Source organism: Falco rusticolus, chromosome 6 (assembly GCF_015220075.1).
Source record: "Falco rusticolus isolate bFalRus1 chromosome 6, bFalRus1.pri, whole genome shotgun sequence".
NCBI lineage: Eukaryota > Metazoa > Chordata > Aves > Falconiformes > Falconidae > Falco > Falco rusticolus.
This window is the reverse complement of record NC_051192.1, coordinates 26,096,791-26,114,996: the sequence shown is the minus strand read 5'-3', so window position 1 is coordinate 26,114,996 and position 18,206 is coordinate 26,096,791. Positions and strand designations below refer to the sequence as shown.

The 18,206-nt window shown below is 43.3% G+C and overlaps 1 protein-coding gene across 3 annotated transcripts in view; it reads left to right on the top strand.

Moving 5' to 3' along the window:
- Positions 1-8,429: 8,429 nt before the first annotated feature.
- CDK19 (cyclin dependent kinase 19) overlaps positions 8,430-18,206 on the top strand; it is a 132,998-nt gene continuing 123,221 nt past the window's right edge. For 2 of the 3 annotated variants that reach the window (XM_037391223.1, XM_037391222.1), the window contains exon 1: positions 8,659-8,915. In XM_037391223.1, coding sequence (XP_037247120.1) covers positions 8,788-8,915 — 128 coding nt within the window. In that variant the 5' untranslated portion in view covers positions 8,659-8,787. Of the gene's footprint in view, positions 8,916-18,206 lie in introns of all 3 variants that reach the window. The other variant, XM_037391224.1, reaches the window with a different exon arrangement.

Genomic DNA, 18,206 nt, shown 5'->3' with positions numbered 1-18,206 from the left:
AAAGGGAGAAAAATGCATGGGTCAAGATAAAGAGTTTCATAAGTCAAGGAAAGAAAAAAAAAAAGGGGGAAGAAAAAGAAACAAGTGATGGAAAGGCACTCACTCACCACCTCCCGCAAGAAGACTGATGCCCAGCCAGTCTGCAAGCCACAGCAACTTTGCAAAAACTCCCCCCTGCCCCAAATTTTATCACTGAGCATGATGTTATACAGCATGCAGTAGCTCTTTGGTCAGCTTGTGTCAGCCTACTTGCTGCAGAGGCAGAGTGAGAAACAGAGGCAGCCTTGGTACTATGCAAGCGCTGCTCAGCAACAGCTAAACCACTGGTGTGTTATCAACACTGTTTTGGTCACAAATTTAAAACACAACACAATATGGCCTGCTCTGAAGAAAATGAACCCCAACTAGACACAATATACTATCAGAGGCTACAGAACACTTTATCCTTCAAAGAAACATTAACATGGCAGTTGAAAGTACTTCAGCTTAGGTGCACTGATTTAATACTTTTGATTGCCTTAATTTTGCTGAATGTCTGTGTGTAAAATTGGAGTGAGGGTAAGACAGAAGCTAGTGATAAGAAGTCTTACTCATCAGCAAGGACATTGACGTTCTGTAGTAAGAGCAGTAATTGTCTATGGATGCACCACCCCCATAGTTCCCTTGCATCAACTCTTGTTTCTGCATCTTCTGTGAGGCCAAAGTCACAGTCACCTTCTTGATACTTCATCCAGCCAGAAGCACTGTAGAGGTTTGACAGTAAAATTTTTGAGGTCTGGTGGCAAGGGTTTGAAAAGTGTTTTTTTACAACAGTCAGTGTTCTGTGTCTTCTACATATGGTATTAACAGTAGGTGTTAGTCTCAGATTATTCTCTTTTCTGAATTGCACTGTCAAGATCATAGACTGAAGTATAAAAAAATTTTGGTCAGTCCTTTTTTTCAGGCTGACTGAAATTTGACTGACTGCAAACTGTTTACTGGTTGATGGACATAGCTAGTAAAGCTAACTGATAGTTTCAGTACTGTTTTAATCTGAAAGATTTCCTAAAGATGGGGAAGTATTCTGCCTTGCATTACAGATAGGAAATTTGGTCCCCAAAGAAATAAAACCTTGCAGGACAATGGAACTCGTGGTTCCTGCTTGCATTCGACCATCTGGCTTTCCTTTAAAATTCAGAGTTGCTCAACTTCTTCAGTGTTGTGAGCCAGCAGCTGATGCTGTCATTTCCTATTTGGCTGTAAATACAGTTCAGGAATCTAGATAATTTAGGATTTTGCCACTGAGGCATGGATGGAGTTAGGAAATAATAAAATTAGGGTGGAAATAAGAAAAGCAGAAATTCAGTAACATATCGAGGCTCTCAGTGTAGGAGTTCTTAGGTTTTCCTGAATCTAATTCCACTGTAGTTTCACAAAGCTCAAAAACATTCACAGGTAGGAGGGATCCAGCTCTTGGTTCACTCATTTATTTTGTTAGCACATCTCCTCAGATTCTAACAAATTGTGTTCTAGATAATTCCCGAGCTGGAATTTTCCTCTGGACCATAGTACGCAATGGCCACAAATGACACAGTATTAATTAAATATGCCTTTTGGCTCAATCTATTTTATTAACATCACTCTCCCAATCATTTGTTTTCCCAGCTAACAAACCCAAATGTATTTAGTCTCTCCTTATAGCATCACAAGAACGGCTGTAGTAGATGAGACCAGAGGCCCATCTAGCACACAATGAAAGAGTATATGAAAAGGGCAAGCAGACAGCAATAACCCCTTCTGTATGCCAGCTTCCAGTAACCTGAGTCCTGCAGACTTGCTAAAACAGAGGCAGCATTTTGTATTTAAAAGCTGCTAATGTATTCGTATCCCATGATTTTGCCATTTCATATTTCTGAGTTTTAGTTATCCAGGGTTGAATGTTACTGTAATCCTACTATATGGATTTTGAGATGGGGTTACTAGAACTGAAAGCAATACGCAAGTAGTGCATCACAGTTATATGCAGTACTAAAAATGTTTTTATACTATGTTCTGTTTTCTTACCCTTTCCCTAAAAAAGTTTACCTTTCTTGTACTACTAGCTACTTCTGAGCGCTGAATCTTTGTTCAGAAAACTGCTCCACACTGACTTCAAGACTTGCCCTGACTGGTACTAGCTTTTAGAGTTCACTGTGATGTCTGTATATTTCTACCACTATTGGCATTACAGTGCACTTTGGAATACTGCTTTTCAATTACCACTACTCACACAGTGTCATGGAAGCCTCTTGCAGTACTTTTCAATCAGCTTTAGATCTTAATTAATAGATACGTTCCTCAAATGTTGTCATATCACCATTCATTCCTTTTCCCAGTTCACTTATGAATTGTGAACAGCTCAGCTTTAAGCACAAACTCTCCTTAAGTAAGAACCCTTCTGTCATGAAAATTCATGGTTTACTTCTGTCTTTTGGGTTCTGTCTTTCAGTGGGTTAGTCCATGAAATGAGGCTCATTCTTATGTCATGTAGAATAACAGAGTCATAGAAAAATAGGGCTGGAAAGAAAACCAAGAAATCTAATTTCTAGCCACTCTCCTCATCCTGTTAACGTTACCTTAACTACAAAATTTCTGACCGAGGTTTACCTAACCTTTTCTTAGAAATATCCAATGACTTTAATTTTAGCCTAACAATCACACATTACCTCCAAACAATTTCATTATATAACTGTCTTTATTACTCAGAGGTTTTCTTCTATATAAATTTTGCTTGGTACAGCTGAAGTTTGTTATGTCTCCTATCCAAAGATGACTTCTTAAAGCCCTTTTGAACATTTGCTGTTGAAAACACTTGTAATAGGGCATCGCAATCTATTTGGCTAGGAGGAACACCGAAGTACGTAGTTATATATATGTAATAAATTACATATGTTCTATAGACTTGTCATGAAATACTGTTCTATAGCCATAGGTTTTCTTTAGGATGGATTCCGCCAGTACAGTGGTATAAAACCTATTATATCCAATGGAAAAAGTTGAAAACATAACAGTAGAACTTGATACGGTTCAGGTTATCTGTTTAGTCTGTTTCTTATGTGGGAATGGATTTAACTTCAGAAAGCTATCAGACAGTGCAGGTTTGCTGTATTCTCTTTTATATGCTTCAAAGATAATTAAAGCAACGTCTTTCCTTTTTCATTACATGCCACTGTCTTTCCCATTTCATGGATAAAGATCAGTGGATTCTACAGGGAAGTTTACAATATATTTAGATTCCGAAAACTTTAATGACTGGCAAGGAAATAGAGTAGGTGGAATATGGTGGTGCTGGACTGAGGATGCCAACAATGCAGGTAGACTGAAACCATGTATACTGACAAACCCAAGGAAACTCAGTTACACTGATTGTGCAGCTCCAAAATATGAAATTTTGGGCTGCTATATTCAGAATTAGAGTTTATGCTTTCTCCATAATGGGCAACTTCTACGTTTTTAGGATTCATGGCTTTCCCTAAATCTCTGCCTTGGGGTTATTGGCTGGCCCTCTAAACCAGCTGTCATGCTGATACTCAAATGTGATACACAATGACATTAGTTAATTGTATCCTCTGGCTTTTTGGGTTTTTTTTATGACAAACTGAAGCAAGCCTGCTATACTGCGTGCTGTACCCCAAATGAAATAAGCACACACATCTTGCTTCACAATTCACAGGGAACAAGTGGATATGCTAAGAAAGACATAAATGTGGTTACACTAGTTGGCCAGAGATAAGGTTGAGTCATAGTTGTGCAACGATGAACTGTGGCACACTGTGCACTGCAGAATTATTTCACTCTTCCTTTGCTGTCTCCCACTGTTTTTTAGTTGCTGAACATTGAATTCCCTTGCTTCTGTCAGGTAACCGTTCAATCTTGCCCATCTGTAAGGAGAAGGTAAGGAACAGCTTTCATGATTTTGTGAGGGTTTTCTATTTCTCAGGAAAAAAACATGGTGAAAAGCAGTACAGCCTATTTTGAGACCAGGTTTTTGGATTACACTCAAGAAAAGAAGCACAAGGTTTCTATTTTAGTACTATGGGGATTATAGTACTATAAAAATGAATTAAAAAACACCCAGAGCTAGCCAAACAATTATACCATGAGACCAGAAGTCAGGACTCCATCTTCCATTCCAAGCATGCTCTCTAGATTTACTGTAAAATTTTGATAGAGCCTCTTAGTTATGTACTTTATTTTCTAAACCTATAAAATAACGTTAATAGTTCTATTATAGGTGTTTAGAAGTTAATTGACATAAAAGATTCCCAAAGTCAGAGTTTTACTGGGAATGATAATGTATGAACTTACAGCTAGTTGAAGACTTTCTAATCTATATTTATTAGAAATCCTCTGACATGCTGTCCTACTTTCATTAGGCTCTTCACACTCTCACGCTAACATGTCCCAAATTTGCAAGTGTATTTCTACATTTTTTGGAATAGAACTGTTAGTTTATCTCTGCTTCTGTAGAGATGATAATACAGTTCATGTGAGACCTCTGTTCATTCTGAACTTTCTCTGCTCTTACTCTTCAGACTTCTGAGATGCATCCTTCCACTCTTTAAGTGAAACAACATCAGCTTAAATGTGACTGACAAGTAAACATTGTTTGTCTATGTTTGTTAATGCCCCGCTCAAGATCTACAGGAAAAATGCTGTCTTGATCCCTGAGAATCCAAAATTTCCCTCTGGATTAACAAGTAAAAGCTTGCAAAGACAGTAAGTTAAGAAAAGGTGCAACTACTTCCAGATGTGGCCTAGAAAAATTAAAAATAAACACCACATATTTTTTGGTCTCACTAATACACAAAGAGAGAGCTGTAAGAGATTGCCTACGACAGAAAATGCAACTTTCCAAGCCAGGGAATGAAGTTAAGAAAATAAACCAGTGTATTTTATGCGCAAGGCAATCTGCAAAGGAGAAGAATAGTCTGTATGTGTCACTTCCTTGACGTTGAAGTGTTAAAAGACCAAATTCTTCCTTTTTATGTTAGAAATTAACGTCTTACTTGTCTTGGATAATTGCTTAGGGAACTGGTAAGAATACTCAGTTCCTCAACTTTCAGTCTTTCTTGACACACCTTTCCAACAGTCTGGGCACTTATTTAACCACGTGACTTGAGATTTGGAGGAAATGGTGATTTTAACAAGCAACAACCTGGCATCTTCAGTTAGGCTGGCAGGCTGAAAAAAATAATGCTTGCAATCTGCAAGCCTGCCATTTTCTATTTTCTTTGGTGGGGCTACTCAGACCTCCTGCATCAGCAAAATTAGAGAATGATAAGGCATTACATATTAAAAAAGTTAGTCATCTCTCTTCTGACTAGAAAGGAATAATGTCATGAATAAAAACCTTTCAAAAATGTTAATGTTATTAAATCCATACTACTAGTACCACAACCATTCTACTAACATGCAAGAGCAATGGAAATGTCACAGTACCGTTCTGCCTCTTGGCCTGTTTGCCAGCTCAAAGACTCATCTCTGCTCTGCAATGGCCTCCTGCCGCTGTTCCTCCTCAGGGAACCACCTGCAGAGATGTTCTCCAGCAGGCCTGACACCATGCTCACATAAACCATTGTCTCCACCTTTATGAACTTGAAGTGGAATTCTGCCATGTGCTCCAATCTCAAGAAGAAACAAACATGCCCATTTCCATCTTTTAACCATGAATCAGTAAAACTTTTGCATCAAATGAGAAGGTAGCTTCATTCTTAACCAGCCTCTGAGCTGGCCTACACTTGGAGCTGCCTAGTTGAATCTGTGCTTTTAATGGCTTTTAAATGGCCAACATAACGATTCAGAAACTAGCAGCAAGGCTGTGTCACCAGAGAAGGAACAAGGGTGTAGATCACGTTCTGCATTTTCCATAACCAGCTTTGTACTAGTCCAGCTTCTACTGGAGGGGCTCGTGAGGGGAATGAGAAGAGCACAGTTTGTTTAGTCCAGCAAAATAAAAGCTGTGTAGGGGTGAGATTGCTGTCTATAAATACTTTTGGCAGTGGATACACACAGGGGAGCAGGAAGGGCTACTTCAGGACAGTATTTGCATGGGAAGAAAAGATGGATATGGACTGGTCACAGGGAAATGTAGGTTTGAAATTTTAAAAAGTCTGCCAGCTGCTTAGAGAGGTTTCTCTCAGACAGCCTCCCAGTAAGCTGCAGCAAGGGCCAAAACATTTACTAGCAAAGCATGAACAGTTTATGGCAGAAAGGATAAAATGGCTGCTTGCAATACTAGGGAGCTGGGTACAGTAGAAGGGAATTAAGCTGCCTTGGCTTACAAATGCCAACCTAGCCAGGCTTCTGTAATAGGGAATGCCATTAACCCTCTCACCAGCGCTGTGGACATACAATGAATTATAGTAAAAGACAGTCTTGTCATTACATGGTAGAATAAAAACTGTAGAAAACAAAAGCTTTGGTAATGAAAATGAGCAGTAACAGGTTTTTTTTTTTTTGGTTTTTTTTTTTTTTTGTCGAAGAAAGCAACGGGAACTACTTGCAGCATTTATTGTTACCAACAGCAAGATAATCCTTATTCCTAGTGTCTTTAAGACTGAATGAATGTATCTGGGTGGCATTATCTCCAACAGCTACATGCTTCCCTTCTAAGTCTGTGTCCCTTTCTTTCAGTGTTGGCTTTGATTACTAGGTGACCAAAGATGTGAACGCTTTGCAACATTTAAACAGCTCTAATTTTAGCAAATGTCTTTAATGTTGACACTGAAAGATCAATGGTCCCCTCTCTCCTGTGTTTAGGAAATTTGCCAGCTCATGATTGGTTCAGAAAGATCTGTATCTGCAACTGTAGAGAAAAGCACTTACAGTTCTCTGGAAAATATTACTTTGGTAAAGGAGTGATGAAGTTTTCTGAGAATTTCGCTTGCTAGCTACCTGGCACAAGGGAAATTCTGAATCATCTATTGCCTTCGGGAAGAAATAATCACTTCAGAATGGTTATGCTCCTTCTGCCGTTGCTTCAGAAACAAACTTCTGGTTAGGACCTCATAACTTAGCTATGTGCTAATCATATATAGCCCCATACCTTATAGTGCAGTTGACCCTTCACTTTGTCAGCAGTGACAGCTTCACATCAGCTGATCTGCCCCTCCCATCCAGTGTGTTAGGTGGTGCAAAAACCTTCCATTTCGGTAACTAATGCTGGCTGGGCAGGTGATGAACCAAGATGGTTTCTGTACATGGACATCCTCCATTTTTACTCTTCCCTTCTCTAATTTCACTCTGTTTCATTCACTTGCTACTGACTGTTATAAACTAAGCTTCAATATGCAAGGTGGAGTTTATTACCTGCTTGTATGACAGGAGATATATATAAATATATATATATATATATATGGTTAGCTCTGCTTGGTGCTTCCATAATGCAAGTATGCTTATGGAGAATGATGTTTCTCACAAAATCGCCGAATGAGAGATAGACATCATCTTAAAAGGCCTAAATACTTCTGTGATCTCAAAATACGTAGCATGAAACCTGAACGTGCAAGTAGCACCACTTTTGTCTAAAATTCTCTGTGCTTGGGGCTGAAGGGGATTTGCTTTGCTACGATACCGGATCAGAAAGCCTCATGGGTTCGTATCTGAATGCAAAGGCTGTAACCTCCCCTGCGGTTCCCACTCCAAACAAGCGGTTTATTCTGCAGCGCGCGGCCACGTCGAGCCACCTGCTGCGGATCCGCGCTCCCCACGCGGGTCGCCCCCCCCCCCAGCTTCCCACGCCTCCGCCCCTTCCCCGCCCGGCCCAGCGGCCGCGGCCCCGCCGGCCCGGCACACCCGCGGCCCAGAGGCGGCCGAGGCCTCCGCGCTGCTGCCGAGCCCTTCGCGCTGGGCGGGCCCGGGCCCGGGCCCCAGCGCCGCCGGCACGGGACGCGACCCAACGGCCGCTCCTGCGCGCCGCTTGTCACCGGGCCGAGCGAACCGCCGCTCCCGGAGCCGCGCTCCCGCCCTTCAGGAGAGCAGCGGCTCCTCCGCAACGCCGTAACCCCAGCGCGCTCCGGCCGCTGCCTCGAAACAGTCCCCGGGCCCTGCCCCCGCCCCTGTCGGCGTCGGGCGGGGCTGCTGCGACGTCCCCCCACGCGGCCGCCCGGAGACCGCCGGCGGCGACTCGCGGCCGAGCCACCGCGGGGGCGGGGCGAGGCCGGCCAATCAGAGGGCAGAATCCAGCAGGGAGGCGGGGTCGGGCCTTGAGTGGCAGCTCGCGAGATAAACAAGTTGCCGCACTATTCGGCACCCTGCCGTCCGGTGCGCGCTGTGAGGCGCGGCGGGCGCCCGCTCTCCCTTCCCACCACGAGCGGCGCCGAGCCCGGCCGCGCTGGCCGCTCCCGTCTCCGCCCGCAATGTGAAGAGTCAGCAAGTTCCCAGCGGCAGCTGAAACGCTCGGTGTCTCCGGGGAGCGGAGTGCGCCGACGCCGCCTGGCTGGGGCGGCCCGGGGCACGCCGGGAGTTGTAGTTCTGCCGCCAGGGCGTCCCGCCCGCCGCACCGGGGCCGGCGCCCGCAGCCGCACTACGACTCCCGGCATCCCCCGCGCCGCGCCGCGAGGAGCCCAGTTGAAGCGGGTGGCGGCGGAGCGCACCCCCTCCCCCGCCAAAAAGCCCCAAACCAAAACAAAAACAAACCGCCGCCCCGGCCCCCCGCCCGCCCGCCGAGCCCCGGAAATGGCGGCGCCGGGAGGGGGCTCCGCCAGCCGCGGGTGCTGATCCGGCCGCCGCGTCCCCTACCCGTCCCTCCCCGCCCATGGGCAAGACATGGACTACGAGTTCAAGTCGAAGCTGGCGGCCGAGCGCGAGCGGGTGGAGGACCTGTTCGAGTACGAGGGCTGCAAAGTGGGCAGAGGCACCTACGGGCACGTCTACAAGGCCCGCCGCAAGGACGGGTAAGGGCCGCGCCGCCGGCGGGGCCGCCTCCCCTCCCCCCGCGCCCCCCCGCGCCGCCGCCTCCGCTCCGCTCCCCGGAAAGTTTCTGGCAGCGCCCGGGGCCCGGAGCTGGGAGGCCGCACGGGCAGCCCCGGCCCTGCGCCCGGAGCGGGCCCCGGCGCCCCGGCCCCGCGGCGGGGGCGGCCCACGGCCCTGCGGCGCCGTGCCCGTGCGGCCGCGCGTCGGTGCCCGGCCGTCCGCCGAGCCCTGGCGTCGCCTGAGGGGCGGGCGGGCCCGCCTCTGCCCGGCGGCTGCGCCCGCCGCAGCCCTCCGCCCGTGTCCCCCGCCCCGGCGGCCGCGGGACGCGGCAGCACTCCCGCCGGCGGTGGCCGAGGCTGCGGTACCGCGTCCCGCTCTGTCCCCCCGCCGGCGGCCCGGCGGCCCGGGGTGCTGTGTCAGCAGGCAGTGCCGCTGGGATCGCCAGCTTGCATACCGGGTTTCGGGTCATCGCTTTCGTCTGCTCTGCCACCGCGTTCGTGCTGTGACATCCCGCTCTGAGAACTTGCAGGGGGCTGGAAAAGGAGCAAGTTTGATGCGAGGAGCACCTGGCCACCGGCTGCCCCGCCCCGGGCTGCCCGGGGAGCCCCCGGGGAGCGTGTGGGCCCTGGCCCGGCCCCGGGTACCCTGCAGCGCCCAGCGCCGCGCAGGCTCGGCCCGGCGGCCCCTTGCAGGCAGAGCTGGTGGCTTCGGCTGGTACCCGCACACAGGTGTGCCTCCACCGGTGCCTGTTTCCCGTGCGAGAGCACGATACCTGTCCTCGTCTCCAAATACCTGGCTGCTGGCTAGACCCAGAGAGGGCATTTAGTTGTTACGTCCGTGTATGTTGGCTAAGCAGGGACTCCTTCTTTTCCCTTGGCGGAAGACAGCAGGCACCACGGGACAGGTGTCCTGTGGATGACATTTTCACTGTACTGTGGTTAAGAGAGTGATAGGGAGCTCTGACTGCAGTTTGGGATTGCTTGGCTGGTGTGTGGTTGGGGAAGAGGAGCAGTCGTGAGGCCTTCAGTAAGGCTTTCATGCAGGTGCAGTTTCTGAATGCAGAATCACAGAACAGTCAGGGCTGGAAGGGACCTCTGAAGATCATCTCGTCCAACCCCCTGCTAAAGCAGGTTCTCCCAGAGCAGGTTGCACAGGATCATGTCCAGGCCGGTTTTGCATGTCTCTAGAGAGGGAGACTCCACAGCCTCCCTGGGCAGCCTGTCCCATAGTCTGTCACCCTCAAAGTAAAGAAGTTCTTCCTCATATTCAGATGGAACTGATACAATCTTTTTCTTTCAGAAGAGCCGTTAAGCACTTTTTCACTGTGGTGTGTGAATAGCGTACAAGTACGGACTGTGTTTACAGAAGTATTCTAAGCATACTGTGAAGTTCGATAAAATACACTTGCAAATTAGAGGTCGTGCCTTTCTACAGAAAGCCAAAATGTAATAGCTTTCCATTATGGGCAACTGAAACTTTGAAAAGACTGAATATGGAAAAAAGCAATTTTAAAAATAAAGTTCTGGAAGTGGGTAATGGAATGCTTTAGATTAATAAAGAAGGTCCACGTTTTCTTCTGTAGGAATAAATTGCATTCATGTGTGTCTTGATGATTTAAGCTCCAAGTTAAGAGGATGTAGTATCAAAGTGAATAATAACTGAAAGGTAGCACGCTAATTCAGGTGGATGATTAAATGATGGGAAATGAGCTCTGATTCTGACTAGCTTGCTCTGCAGTCTTAATACTAGAGCATAGCTAACTTGAAAAGGAAATGTTAAAGCTTTTCTGGGTATTACAGCTGCCACCTAGCTCTTCTAGTATTTGTGGGTTTAGTAGTCATGTAATTTTTTTTAAAGTTTTATTTGTATTATATATATGAGAGGATGTGGTAAGAAAAACACCCAAAATACTCCTTAAGTATTTTTTGCTGTTCTTTGCTATAGTAATCCTCAAATTACTGCTTGTAAGAACAGCATAAAAAAGGCAGTGTTTTGGGTTTACTGTTTTATGGAAAAAAAAAAAAAAATCGTGTCTGTTTCTAACTTTCCATTGCCAATGACAGAAATGAAACAGGTAAGTTGCTGCAATAATTGCCCTGATGCTACAAAGCACCATAAAGGACATGTCTTCAAAATCCCTACGATAAAACAGTATTATAAATGCAAATGGGCAGTAAAGCAAAAGTAAACATGATAAAAAGATAGCTAATGTGTCAGAGCTGGGAATAATCAAAGGGAGACCTTGAGCTGTAAGAAGACTAACTGGTAAAAGGAAGTACTAAGTTTCAGTAGGCAGTCAGATTGGTATGTAATATAATATGTCACAAATTCAACTGTGCCATAATATACTCAGAGGTTTTACTTAATGAAGCTTGGAAACTGGGTTATTCTCCCTGGTTTTGGTTTTCCCTTTTTATGGCATTGGTGAGTTCACTCTTGGTTGCTTTTGTGTAACTTCAGGACCTTGGGTGAAAGTAAGGTGCAAACAAGTTAGAAAAAAATATTAGAAAACAACCTAAATCATTAAGTTAAGGTGATTTCTTTATGAACATATCTAGCTACAATATCTCTATGGGGTGGAGGATATTTAGCATTGGTTCTTAACTTAAAGGGGTCTTGAATGACAGAAACTTTTTCTAGTGCTGGCAACAGAAACCTTGCAGTGATGCATATTTATAGTGAGCTGATCACTGGAGGATTTTGAGTCTTGTGTAAAGGGATTCTCTTTGGCTGATCATAGAGTCTGTTTCAGTATTTCAAATTTGCAAGACATTCCTGTATAAAAAAGAAAGGTTCTGGCTACTTGCTGCTTGTAGTGAATTTACATCCTCAGGAGGCTGAGGGCACTAGGAACTTCGTAGCTCTGCAGAAATTCCACTGAGAGCCTGTCACTTCATGTTTCAAAAACTTGATGTATAAACTTTATGAAATAGTAAAATATGTTTATATGGAGCTTGGGAAGCTGTTCAATAAAATACTTGTAAAAAAAGTGGTTGCATTGCTTAGGTCATAAAAGCAGTTTTTTGACAAAGTAACAGCTTAGTTCGGCTTTTTCAGCCTAGAGTAGAGTATTGTTTGGGCATGTTTCTACTGAGCCGATTAATTATTGGAAGTTATTATTTTATTATTTTTTTAAAATAGGCAGTCAGAGTTGAACAATGTTGGTGTGACATTTGCGTGCACTGCACGAACATACTTTTAAAAGTGCCGGGCACTTGCAGCTTCCGTTTATTCCAGTAGTATTTGTGTAGTCTAATGAGGTCTAGAGGTATTACTTGCATTATGCATTTAGCTAAATTAGGCATCTGGGTTTAACTTTCATTAATATTTTTGTAGTCCAGGAGGGCTAGAAAATAGGTCTTTTATATAAGCTATCCAATGGTTTCAGTGTACACAAAAACTGGACCAGTGACTTTGAGGGGGAGAAATGGAGATTCGAGCCTCATGATTGAAATTCAGTTGTCAGTGTTGAGTTTTTAGCTTTTTATGTAGCTGGAAAATCTATTACAGCTTTTGTGTGTGTGTACTACCTCCAAATGTTGTGTTGACTATTGCTAACATTTTTTGGACACTTGTTCACATTTGTGTGGTAAAACAAAGGACACAATTTTTCTGGTCATGATTAGAAAAGTGATATCATTTCATGCTTTACTTCTCCTTGTTATATTCCGTGCTGCTTTGATCACAGTTTAAGCCACTACGTTGTGCTTAGTTGTTTCACTTCCTATATCTCCTTATCATACGGGAAGCAATTTTTAGGATAAAGCAAGGGTTGGGAATTCTGTTTATTTGTTGCATATGCCTCAACTATTTCCCTTTACTCTTTGGGAAAGATCAGTCTGTCAGCCCAGGCCACTACAAAGTATTTCTGTTCCTTCACCAGGATGTCAGGAGGGTGTTTGGAACGAGTCAGCAAGCTTAAAAATATACTGCTGTTGGTTGGTCAGGAGTATGCAAGGAATAATGGGATGCACGAGTCAAGCAGAAAATAGGCCACTCTGTTCTCTGTTCTGTAGCAGCGACAGCAGATGTAACACTTCCAAAAGCTGCAATTTTCGTGTGAATAAAACCTTTCTAGTTATTGCTGCTTCTGCTTACATTTAAACAAAAAACTGACCTGCCCGCTTTCTCTCACTCTACAGCTATGGTATTTTTCTTTGACTCACTACCTGGGTTTGGGCAACAGAAGTTATTCTAACAAAATAGCTAACATTTTTTTTTCTTTCCAAGTAACTGTGTAGGTAATATTTTTAATCTGTATGTTTCAAAGCACCTTTTAAAAAGCAGGTGTGTATCTTGTTATAGAGAGAACAACAGAAATACAGAGTGATCAGCTTCCAAGACAACGGCAACAGAAGGGCCAGGAGTTGTACCCTGGGCAGCTCCTAGGCTTGCTGCCAGCTCAGGAGCTGGCGCTGCCCTGGCAGACCCTCCTGCTGTGTTGTCCTTTGGCAAGTATAAAAGGTTTGGTGCTGCCCTGTGCTGTACAATGTATCAGCTGAATGAAGCTTGTAGATTTATATGCTAATATAGTAATGTCCTTTTTTTTTTTTTTTAATAAAAGGAAGTCACCATATGTAATTTATCAGATTGTTGTTAATGTATCTGTAACTTTCTAACGAGAATAGCTATGAAGTGGGCTTCCCCTTGGCTGCCAAATATGGAATTCCCTTTTGGAAGCTGGGCAACAGTGATGCAAGTCCGAAAACATCACTGTAAAGTACAGGCATAGGAAAATGAAATCTTCTCTCCCCCTCGTCTCCACGCCATTTTTGAGTACTGTAAGCTTGTAACTAAAGAGGAGACTCCTTTGGACTGATGCTAGTGTGCAGAAGTATTAATGTAAAGCTTTGGGTGTGAATCTGAAGTACTTACAGCATCCAAGTCGACACATGAGTTGCATGAAAGTTAGGGCATGGGAAGAGAAAGCAAGATCAAATACGTATCCAAGGCAAATGTATGATCTAACTTAGGAATACTGGATGTGGTCTTAGCCATGTAACCTTTTGTTTGTTTTAGTTTCTTTATTTGATGAATCTTATTTGTTTGAAGCAGAAGTGGAAAAATAGTAAGAGAGAAAAAATAGCGTGCTGTGAGCCATGACTCCATTGGGAAAACAAGTTTTCTTCCTGGGGGGCGACTTGCTGTGGTTGGAGTTTCTGCTAATACCATTATGTTGTTCAGAGGTTGTATCTAGTCATACTTATGACTAAGACCATTGTGGTGGTAGAAGGCTTAGGTGTAGAAGAGGCAAAGGTAATCTGCTTATTCTTTTAAATCAGTATTTGTATAGCAATAAGTCGTGTACTGTTCTCCCCTTATTGTTGTTCAGCAGAACTTAAATTACTGATGTTGTGTAGTATGAGTATGTTGGGAAATGAAACTTGCACTTCAAGTTGACTAAATGCTACAGATGAACAACGTTGGTGGTAAAATTACAGGGGAATGGGTACATGTGTACTGCAGTTACATTTACTGTTAAAAGAGAGACAACTCATTGATGTGGCAAGGATTATAGTCTCTTCAATGTGAAACTGGAGTGTTATATACCAATGCAAGTTCATACTTGTAAGATATTTGAGAGTCTATAATAATTTATGTATTTACATCTTATTTCCTCTACTTGACATTGTCTTGAATATAAGTAATTTGAATTTTCAGCTGTAGTTGCTCTTTACTAATGTAATCCTGTGACAGGCTAAATCACAGAAATACTGACCCAAGTCAGAAAGCAATGTATTTGATCCTGAGCAATTACCTTTCTCTGCAGCAAAATATCTACAAATGATGGTATCTGAAAAGCTGTGTTTTGCTCCTCACTTCCATAACTTTTTTTCTTGATGAAATTTATTTTCTTGAGGAAGATAGAATGGCTGAAGGTTTTCATGCCTTGCTATAATCGCTCAATAGCTAAGTAAGTCTAAATACTTTATTTACCTGTGAATCCTGAAAATCCTCATTACCACTGAGTGCTCTTAATATGTGTGAGAAGGAGCAGCAGAACTAAACCAAACCTGTCTAACTAGTTGCCTGCAATGCATTCTAATTAAAAAAACCCAGTCCAGGAAGGGATCGTTGGTATTTCCTAACTGTGCCTGGCTGAGAGCTGCTAGTGCAACTATACTGTGGCTTTGCTTCCTGCCCAAGAGGATAGTGCAAGTGGTGATGAGTAACGTTTAGTACTTACCTCAGGCTCTTGCATACGGTCTCTCCCATGGCTGTTTTATCCTTTCTTCTGTTATTCTCCCTGAAAACAAAGTGCAGAAATGAGCTGTGCAGCCCATAGCCTTTCAGAAAGCAAACAGCATGCAGCTGGTGTTTCATTTGCTGCTACGGCAAGCACAAAGGTATTGTGGTGGTGGGAGCTTGAGGGAGAAAGGACAGTGCAGGTGTTGAAATGTGGAAGAGGTTGTGTTTACTAGAGGAACAGATGAAGATTTTTGCCAGGCTTGAAGAGGAAGACCTGTGCATAAATTAGTCCATAATGAGCTGTAAAGGAAAACCTATCAAGATTTAGTGGGGTTTTTTTAGAGATGAAGAGGATAAGAAAGTTCCTGTTAGAGTGAGGGGTTTAAGAGTTTTCCAGTAGTGCTGCAGGAAAAGAAGGTGAGAGCTTGAGCAGGAAGAAGAGATGGCTTTCTGCCCCCCACTCGGTAAAAGGGTGTAAAGCACGGTAGAACAGGGGGCTAGGTCAGAAGTTAAATCCTTCTCATGTGAACTACTTGACATAGAAATTTAATACGTTGATGTATTTCTGGGTCATGCAATGTAATTTGTTGTATTGTGGATAGAACAGTTGTACAGTTTCTTTCATGAATTTGCTTTCAAGATGAGTGTTTTCACATCATGCATGATTTAAAAACAGAAAAAAAAAAAATCAACAAAAACCCCCAAGCCCCATAAATGGCCATGATTCAGAACACTACAGACGTGTTTGCACAAGTAACCAGAGTTTCTGTGGAATGTTCTAAGTAAATTTCCCTAGAGATTTGTTAGCAACATTAAATTTTCCTGTATCTTTTGAAAATATCTCCTGAAAGGGTGTGTTTGCCTCTTCTGTGGTCCTTATCAAGCTCATTATTTGCATAGATGCCTTCTGACCCAAGTCTTCCTCCTCTATTTTTAACTGCTGAGTTCTGCATTGTGAAATGAGGTTCTGTTTGCCTGTGCTCACTGCTGCTTAGCGTACAGTCCAGGAGATGATATAGTGACCTGCTGCTAACAGTCCCTTCCTTGATCATGGAAGGGATTGACAGCTCTTACATTCTGCTTCCAGAGATACATTGATTCTTGAGCTACTTTGCTGGCATTTGAGAACTGGCACAGGCTGTGATTTTTTTATTCTCTTTTACTGAAACGAAGTATTAAAACTTAAAAAAGATTTGTTTCAATAACAGTGTGTTTGCCTGAAGGAATGCTGAAACTGCTCCAGGACAACTGCTTTTAGAATAAATTGGCTAACTCGGCACGTGACTTTAGAAATGAACAGTTTCTACTTGTATATCAAATACAAAAACTTTACTGTTTTGACTTGACTTAAGAGTGTCATATATATAATTAACTTAGATTTATAGAAGGCGTCCCAGCTCTAGGGACTTGGTTTACATGGATCACTTAACTATAGGTTAGATGACTAACAGGTAAAAATGGTAGTTGTGATGAAATTAGAAATTGTTAGACCTCCTGTGAGCTTCATCTATCTTAACAGATTGAACAAGAAAAAAACCAAACAAACCAGAAACCTTTTAAATCAAAATTAGTTGTTACCCAAATCCTGTGAAAGTCTTTAAATCGACTGATACTTCTGTATCTGAATTTCTTGTTAATATTTTCTTAGACTTTTTGGTGGGAGTGCAATTCTTTCATTCAGCAGTGTTTTGGGTATTTTTTTTTTTTGAGAATTTATGAAATATTAGTGTATATAATCAGACTGTCTGAAAGGGAAGGAATGTTGTAGAGATTGTGTTAACTGACCCTCGCAAAATTGGTGTCCCTAAGTGTGGGTTGGGTTTTTTGGTTGGTGCTTTTTATTTTTATTAAGGGTTTTTTTTTTTTTTTTTTAAGCAGAACTGACTTTTCTGGTTGTGAGGAAGATTGAAGGAGCCGAGTTTACTGGAATAGTGGATCTCATGTTTGCTTCTGTCTTTCCTGGCATTAGCAGTTTTAAAATAAATATTTTCAGATGAGGCTACTGCATAACTGCTTGTTTCTCCCTCAGTTGTCATCTATTTTCTACAGAGTTCGTGATCTTGAAATATTCTAGGCTTGTTCATGTTGTAGATGAAACCACACTGAGGTCAGGCTATCCAACAGGCAAAACAACAGCTCAACAGCTACAGCTTCCTGTGTGTGTTGGGAGTGTCACATCGCTCACTTTAAGGATAACGGTTCTGGGCTAAATAAGAGCACAGGTATGAACTGGGGACGGTCTCAGATGGTGTGGCTGTAAACATGTTCCCATAAACTGGGCCTCAGATGTGGCATGATTTTTTTTTTGTTTCTTTTGCTCATTCCCTGCTGACTTAAGTAGACCATGCTATTGATTTCTTTTTACAGTCAAGTGAAAATAAATGTTATAGGCAATTGACTTGGAGGCAGAAGCTAGATCTGCTGGAAAGGAAACTACATCTGGAGGTACACTTCGCTGTTTTGAAGCAATGTATCTGGTTTCCTCTTAAGTTAATTGCAGGGAGAGTGAGTCCTTTTTACACGGCCAGAAGGTTTTCTGCCTCTTCTGTCCCTCCTTTCTTTACCTGTTTTACTAGAGCACTTGGAAGCATTCACGCAGGGTAACGATGGGGACTGCTGCAGCTGCGACTGTCCTTGACTGTCCAACCTCTTTGGTGTGTCAGTGGGATCCTGAAGAGATCTGGTGGTACAAAGGCCACTCATGCATGAAATTCTAGCAGCATGAGATTAACTGTTTGACTCCGAAGTAGATTGTTTAGAGAGAGACAATTCTTATCTTAGACTCATGAATTCTGCAGATTCAAAGGTGCTTAGAGAAAATTCTCACCTGTATTAGTACTTCTGTGGATTATCGCAGATTCATGCTAAGATTTAACATCTTCCGCATCCAAAAATGCCATGTTCCTTGCTTTGGTTCATTATCATTAGTGAAGCTGACAGTGGGTTACAGCCTGTGTCTTTGAACATGTCTATCACTGTAACAGAGTTCCTGTATGAGTTGTTGCCATGTTCTCAAGGGTGCTATAGATGTCTAAGTTGGCTTTATGTTCATACCTTTTGATTAAAACCAGTCATTGTACAGG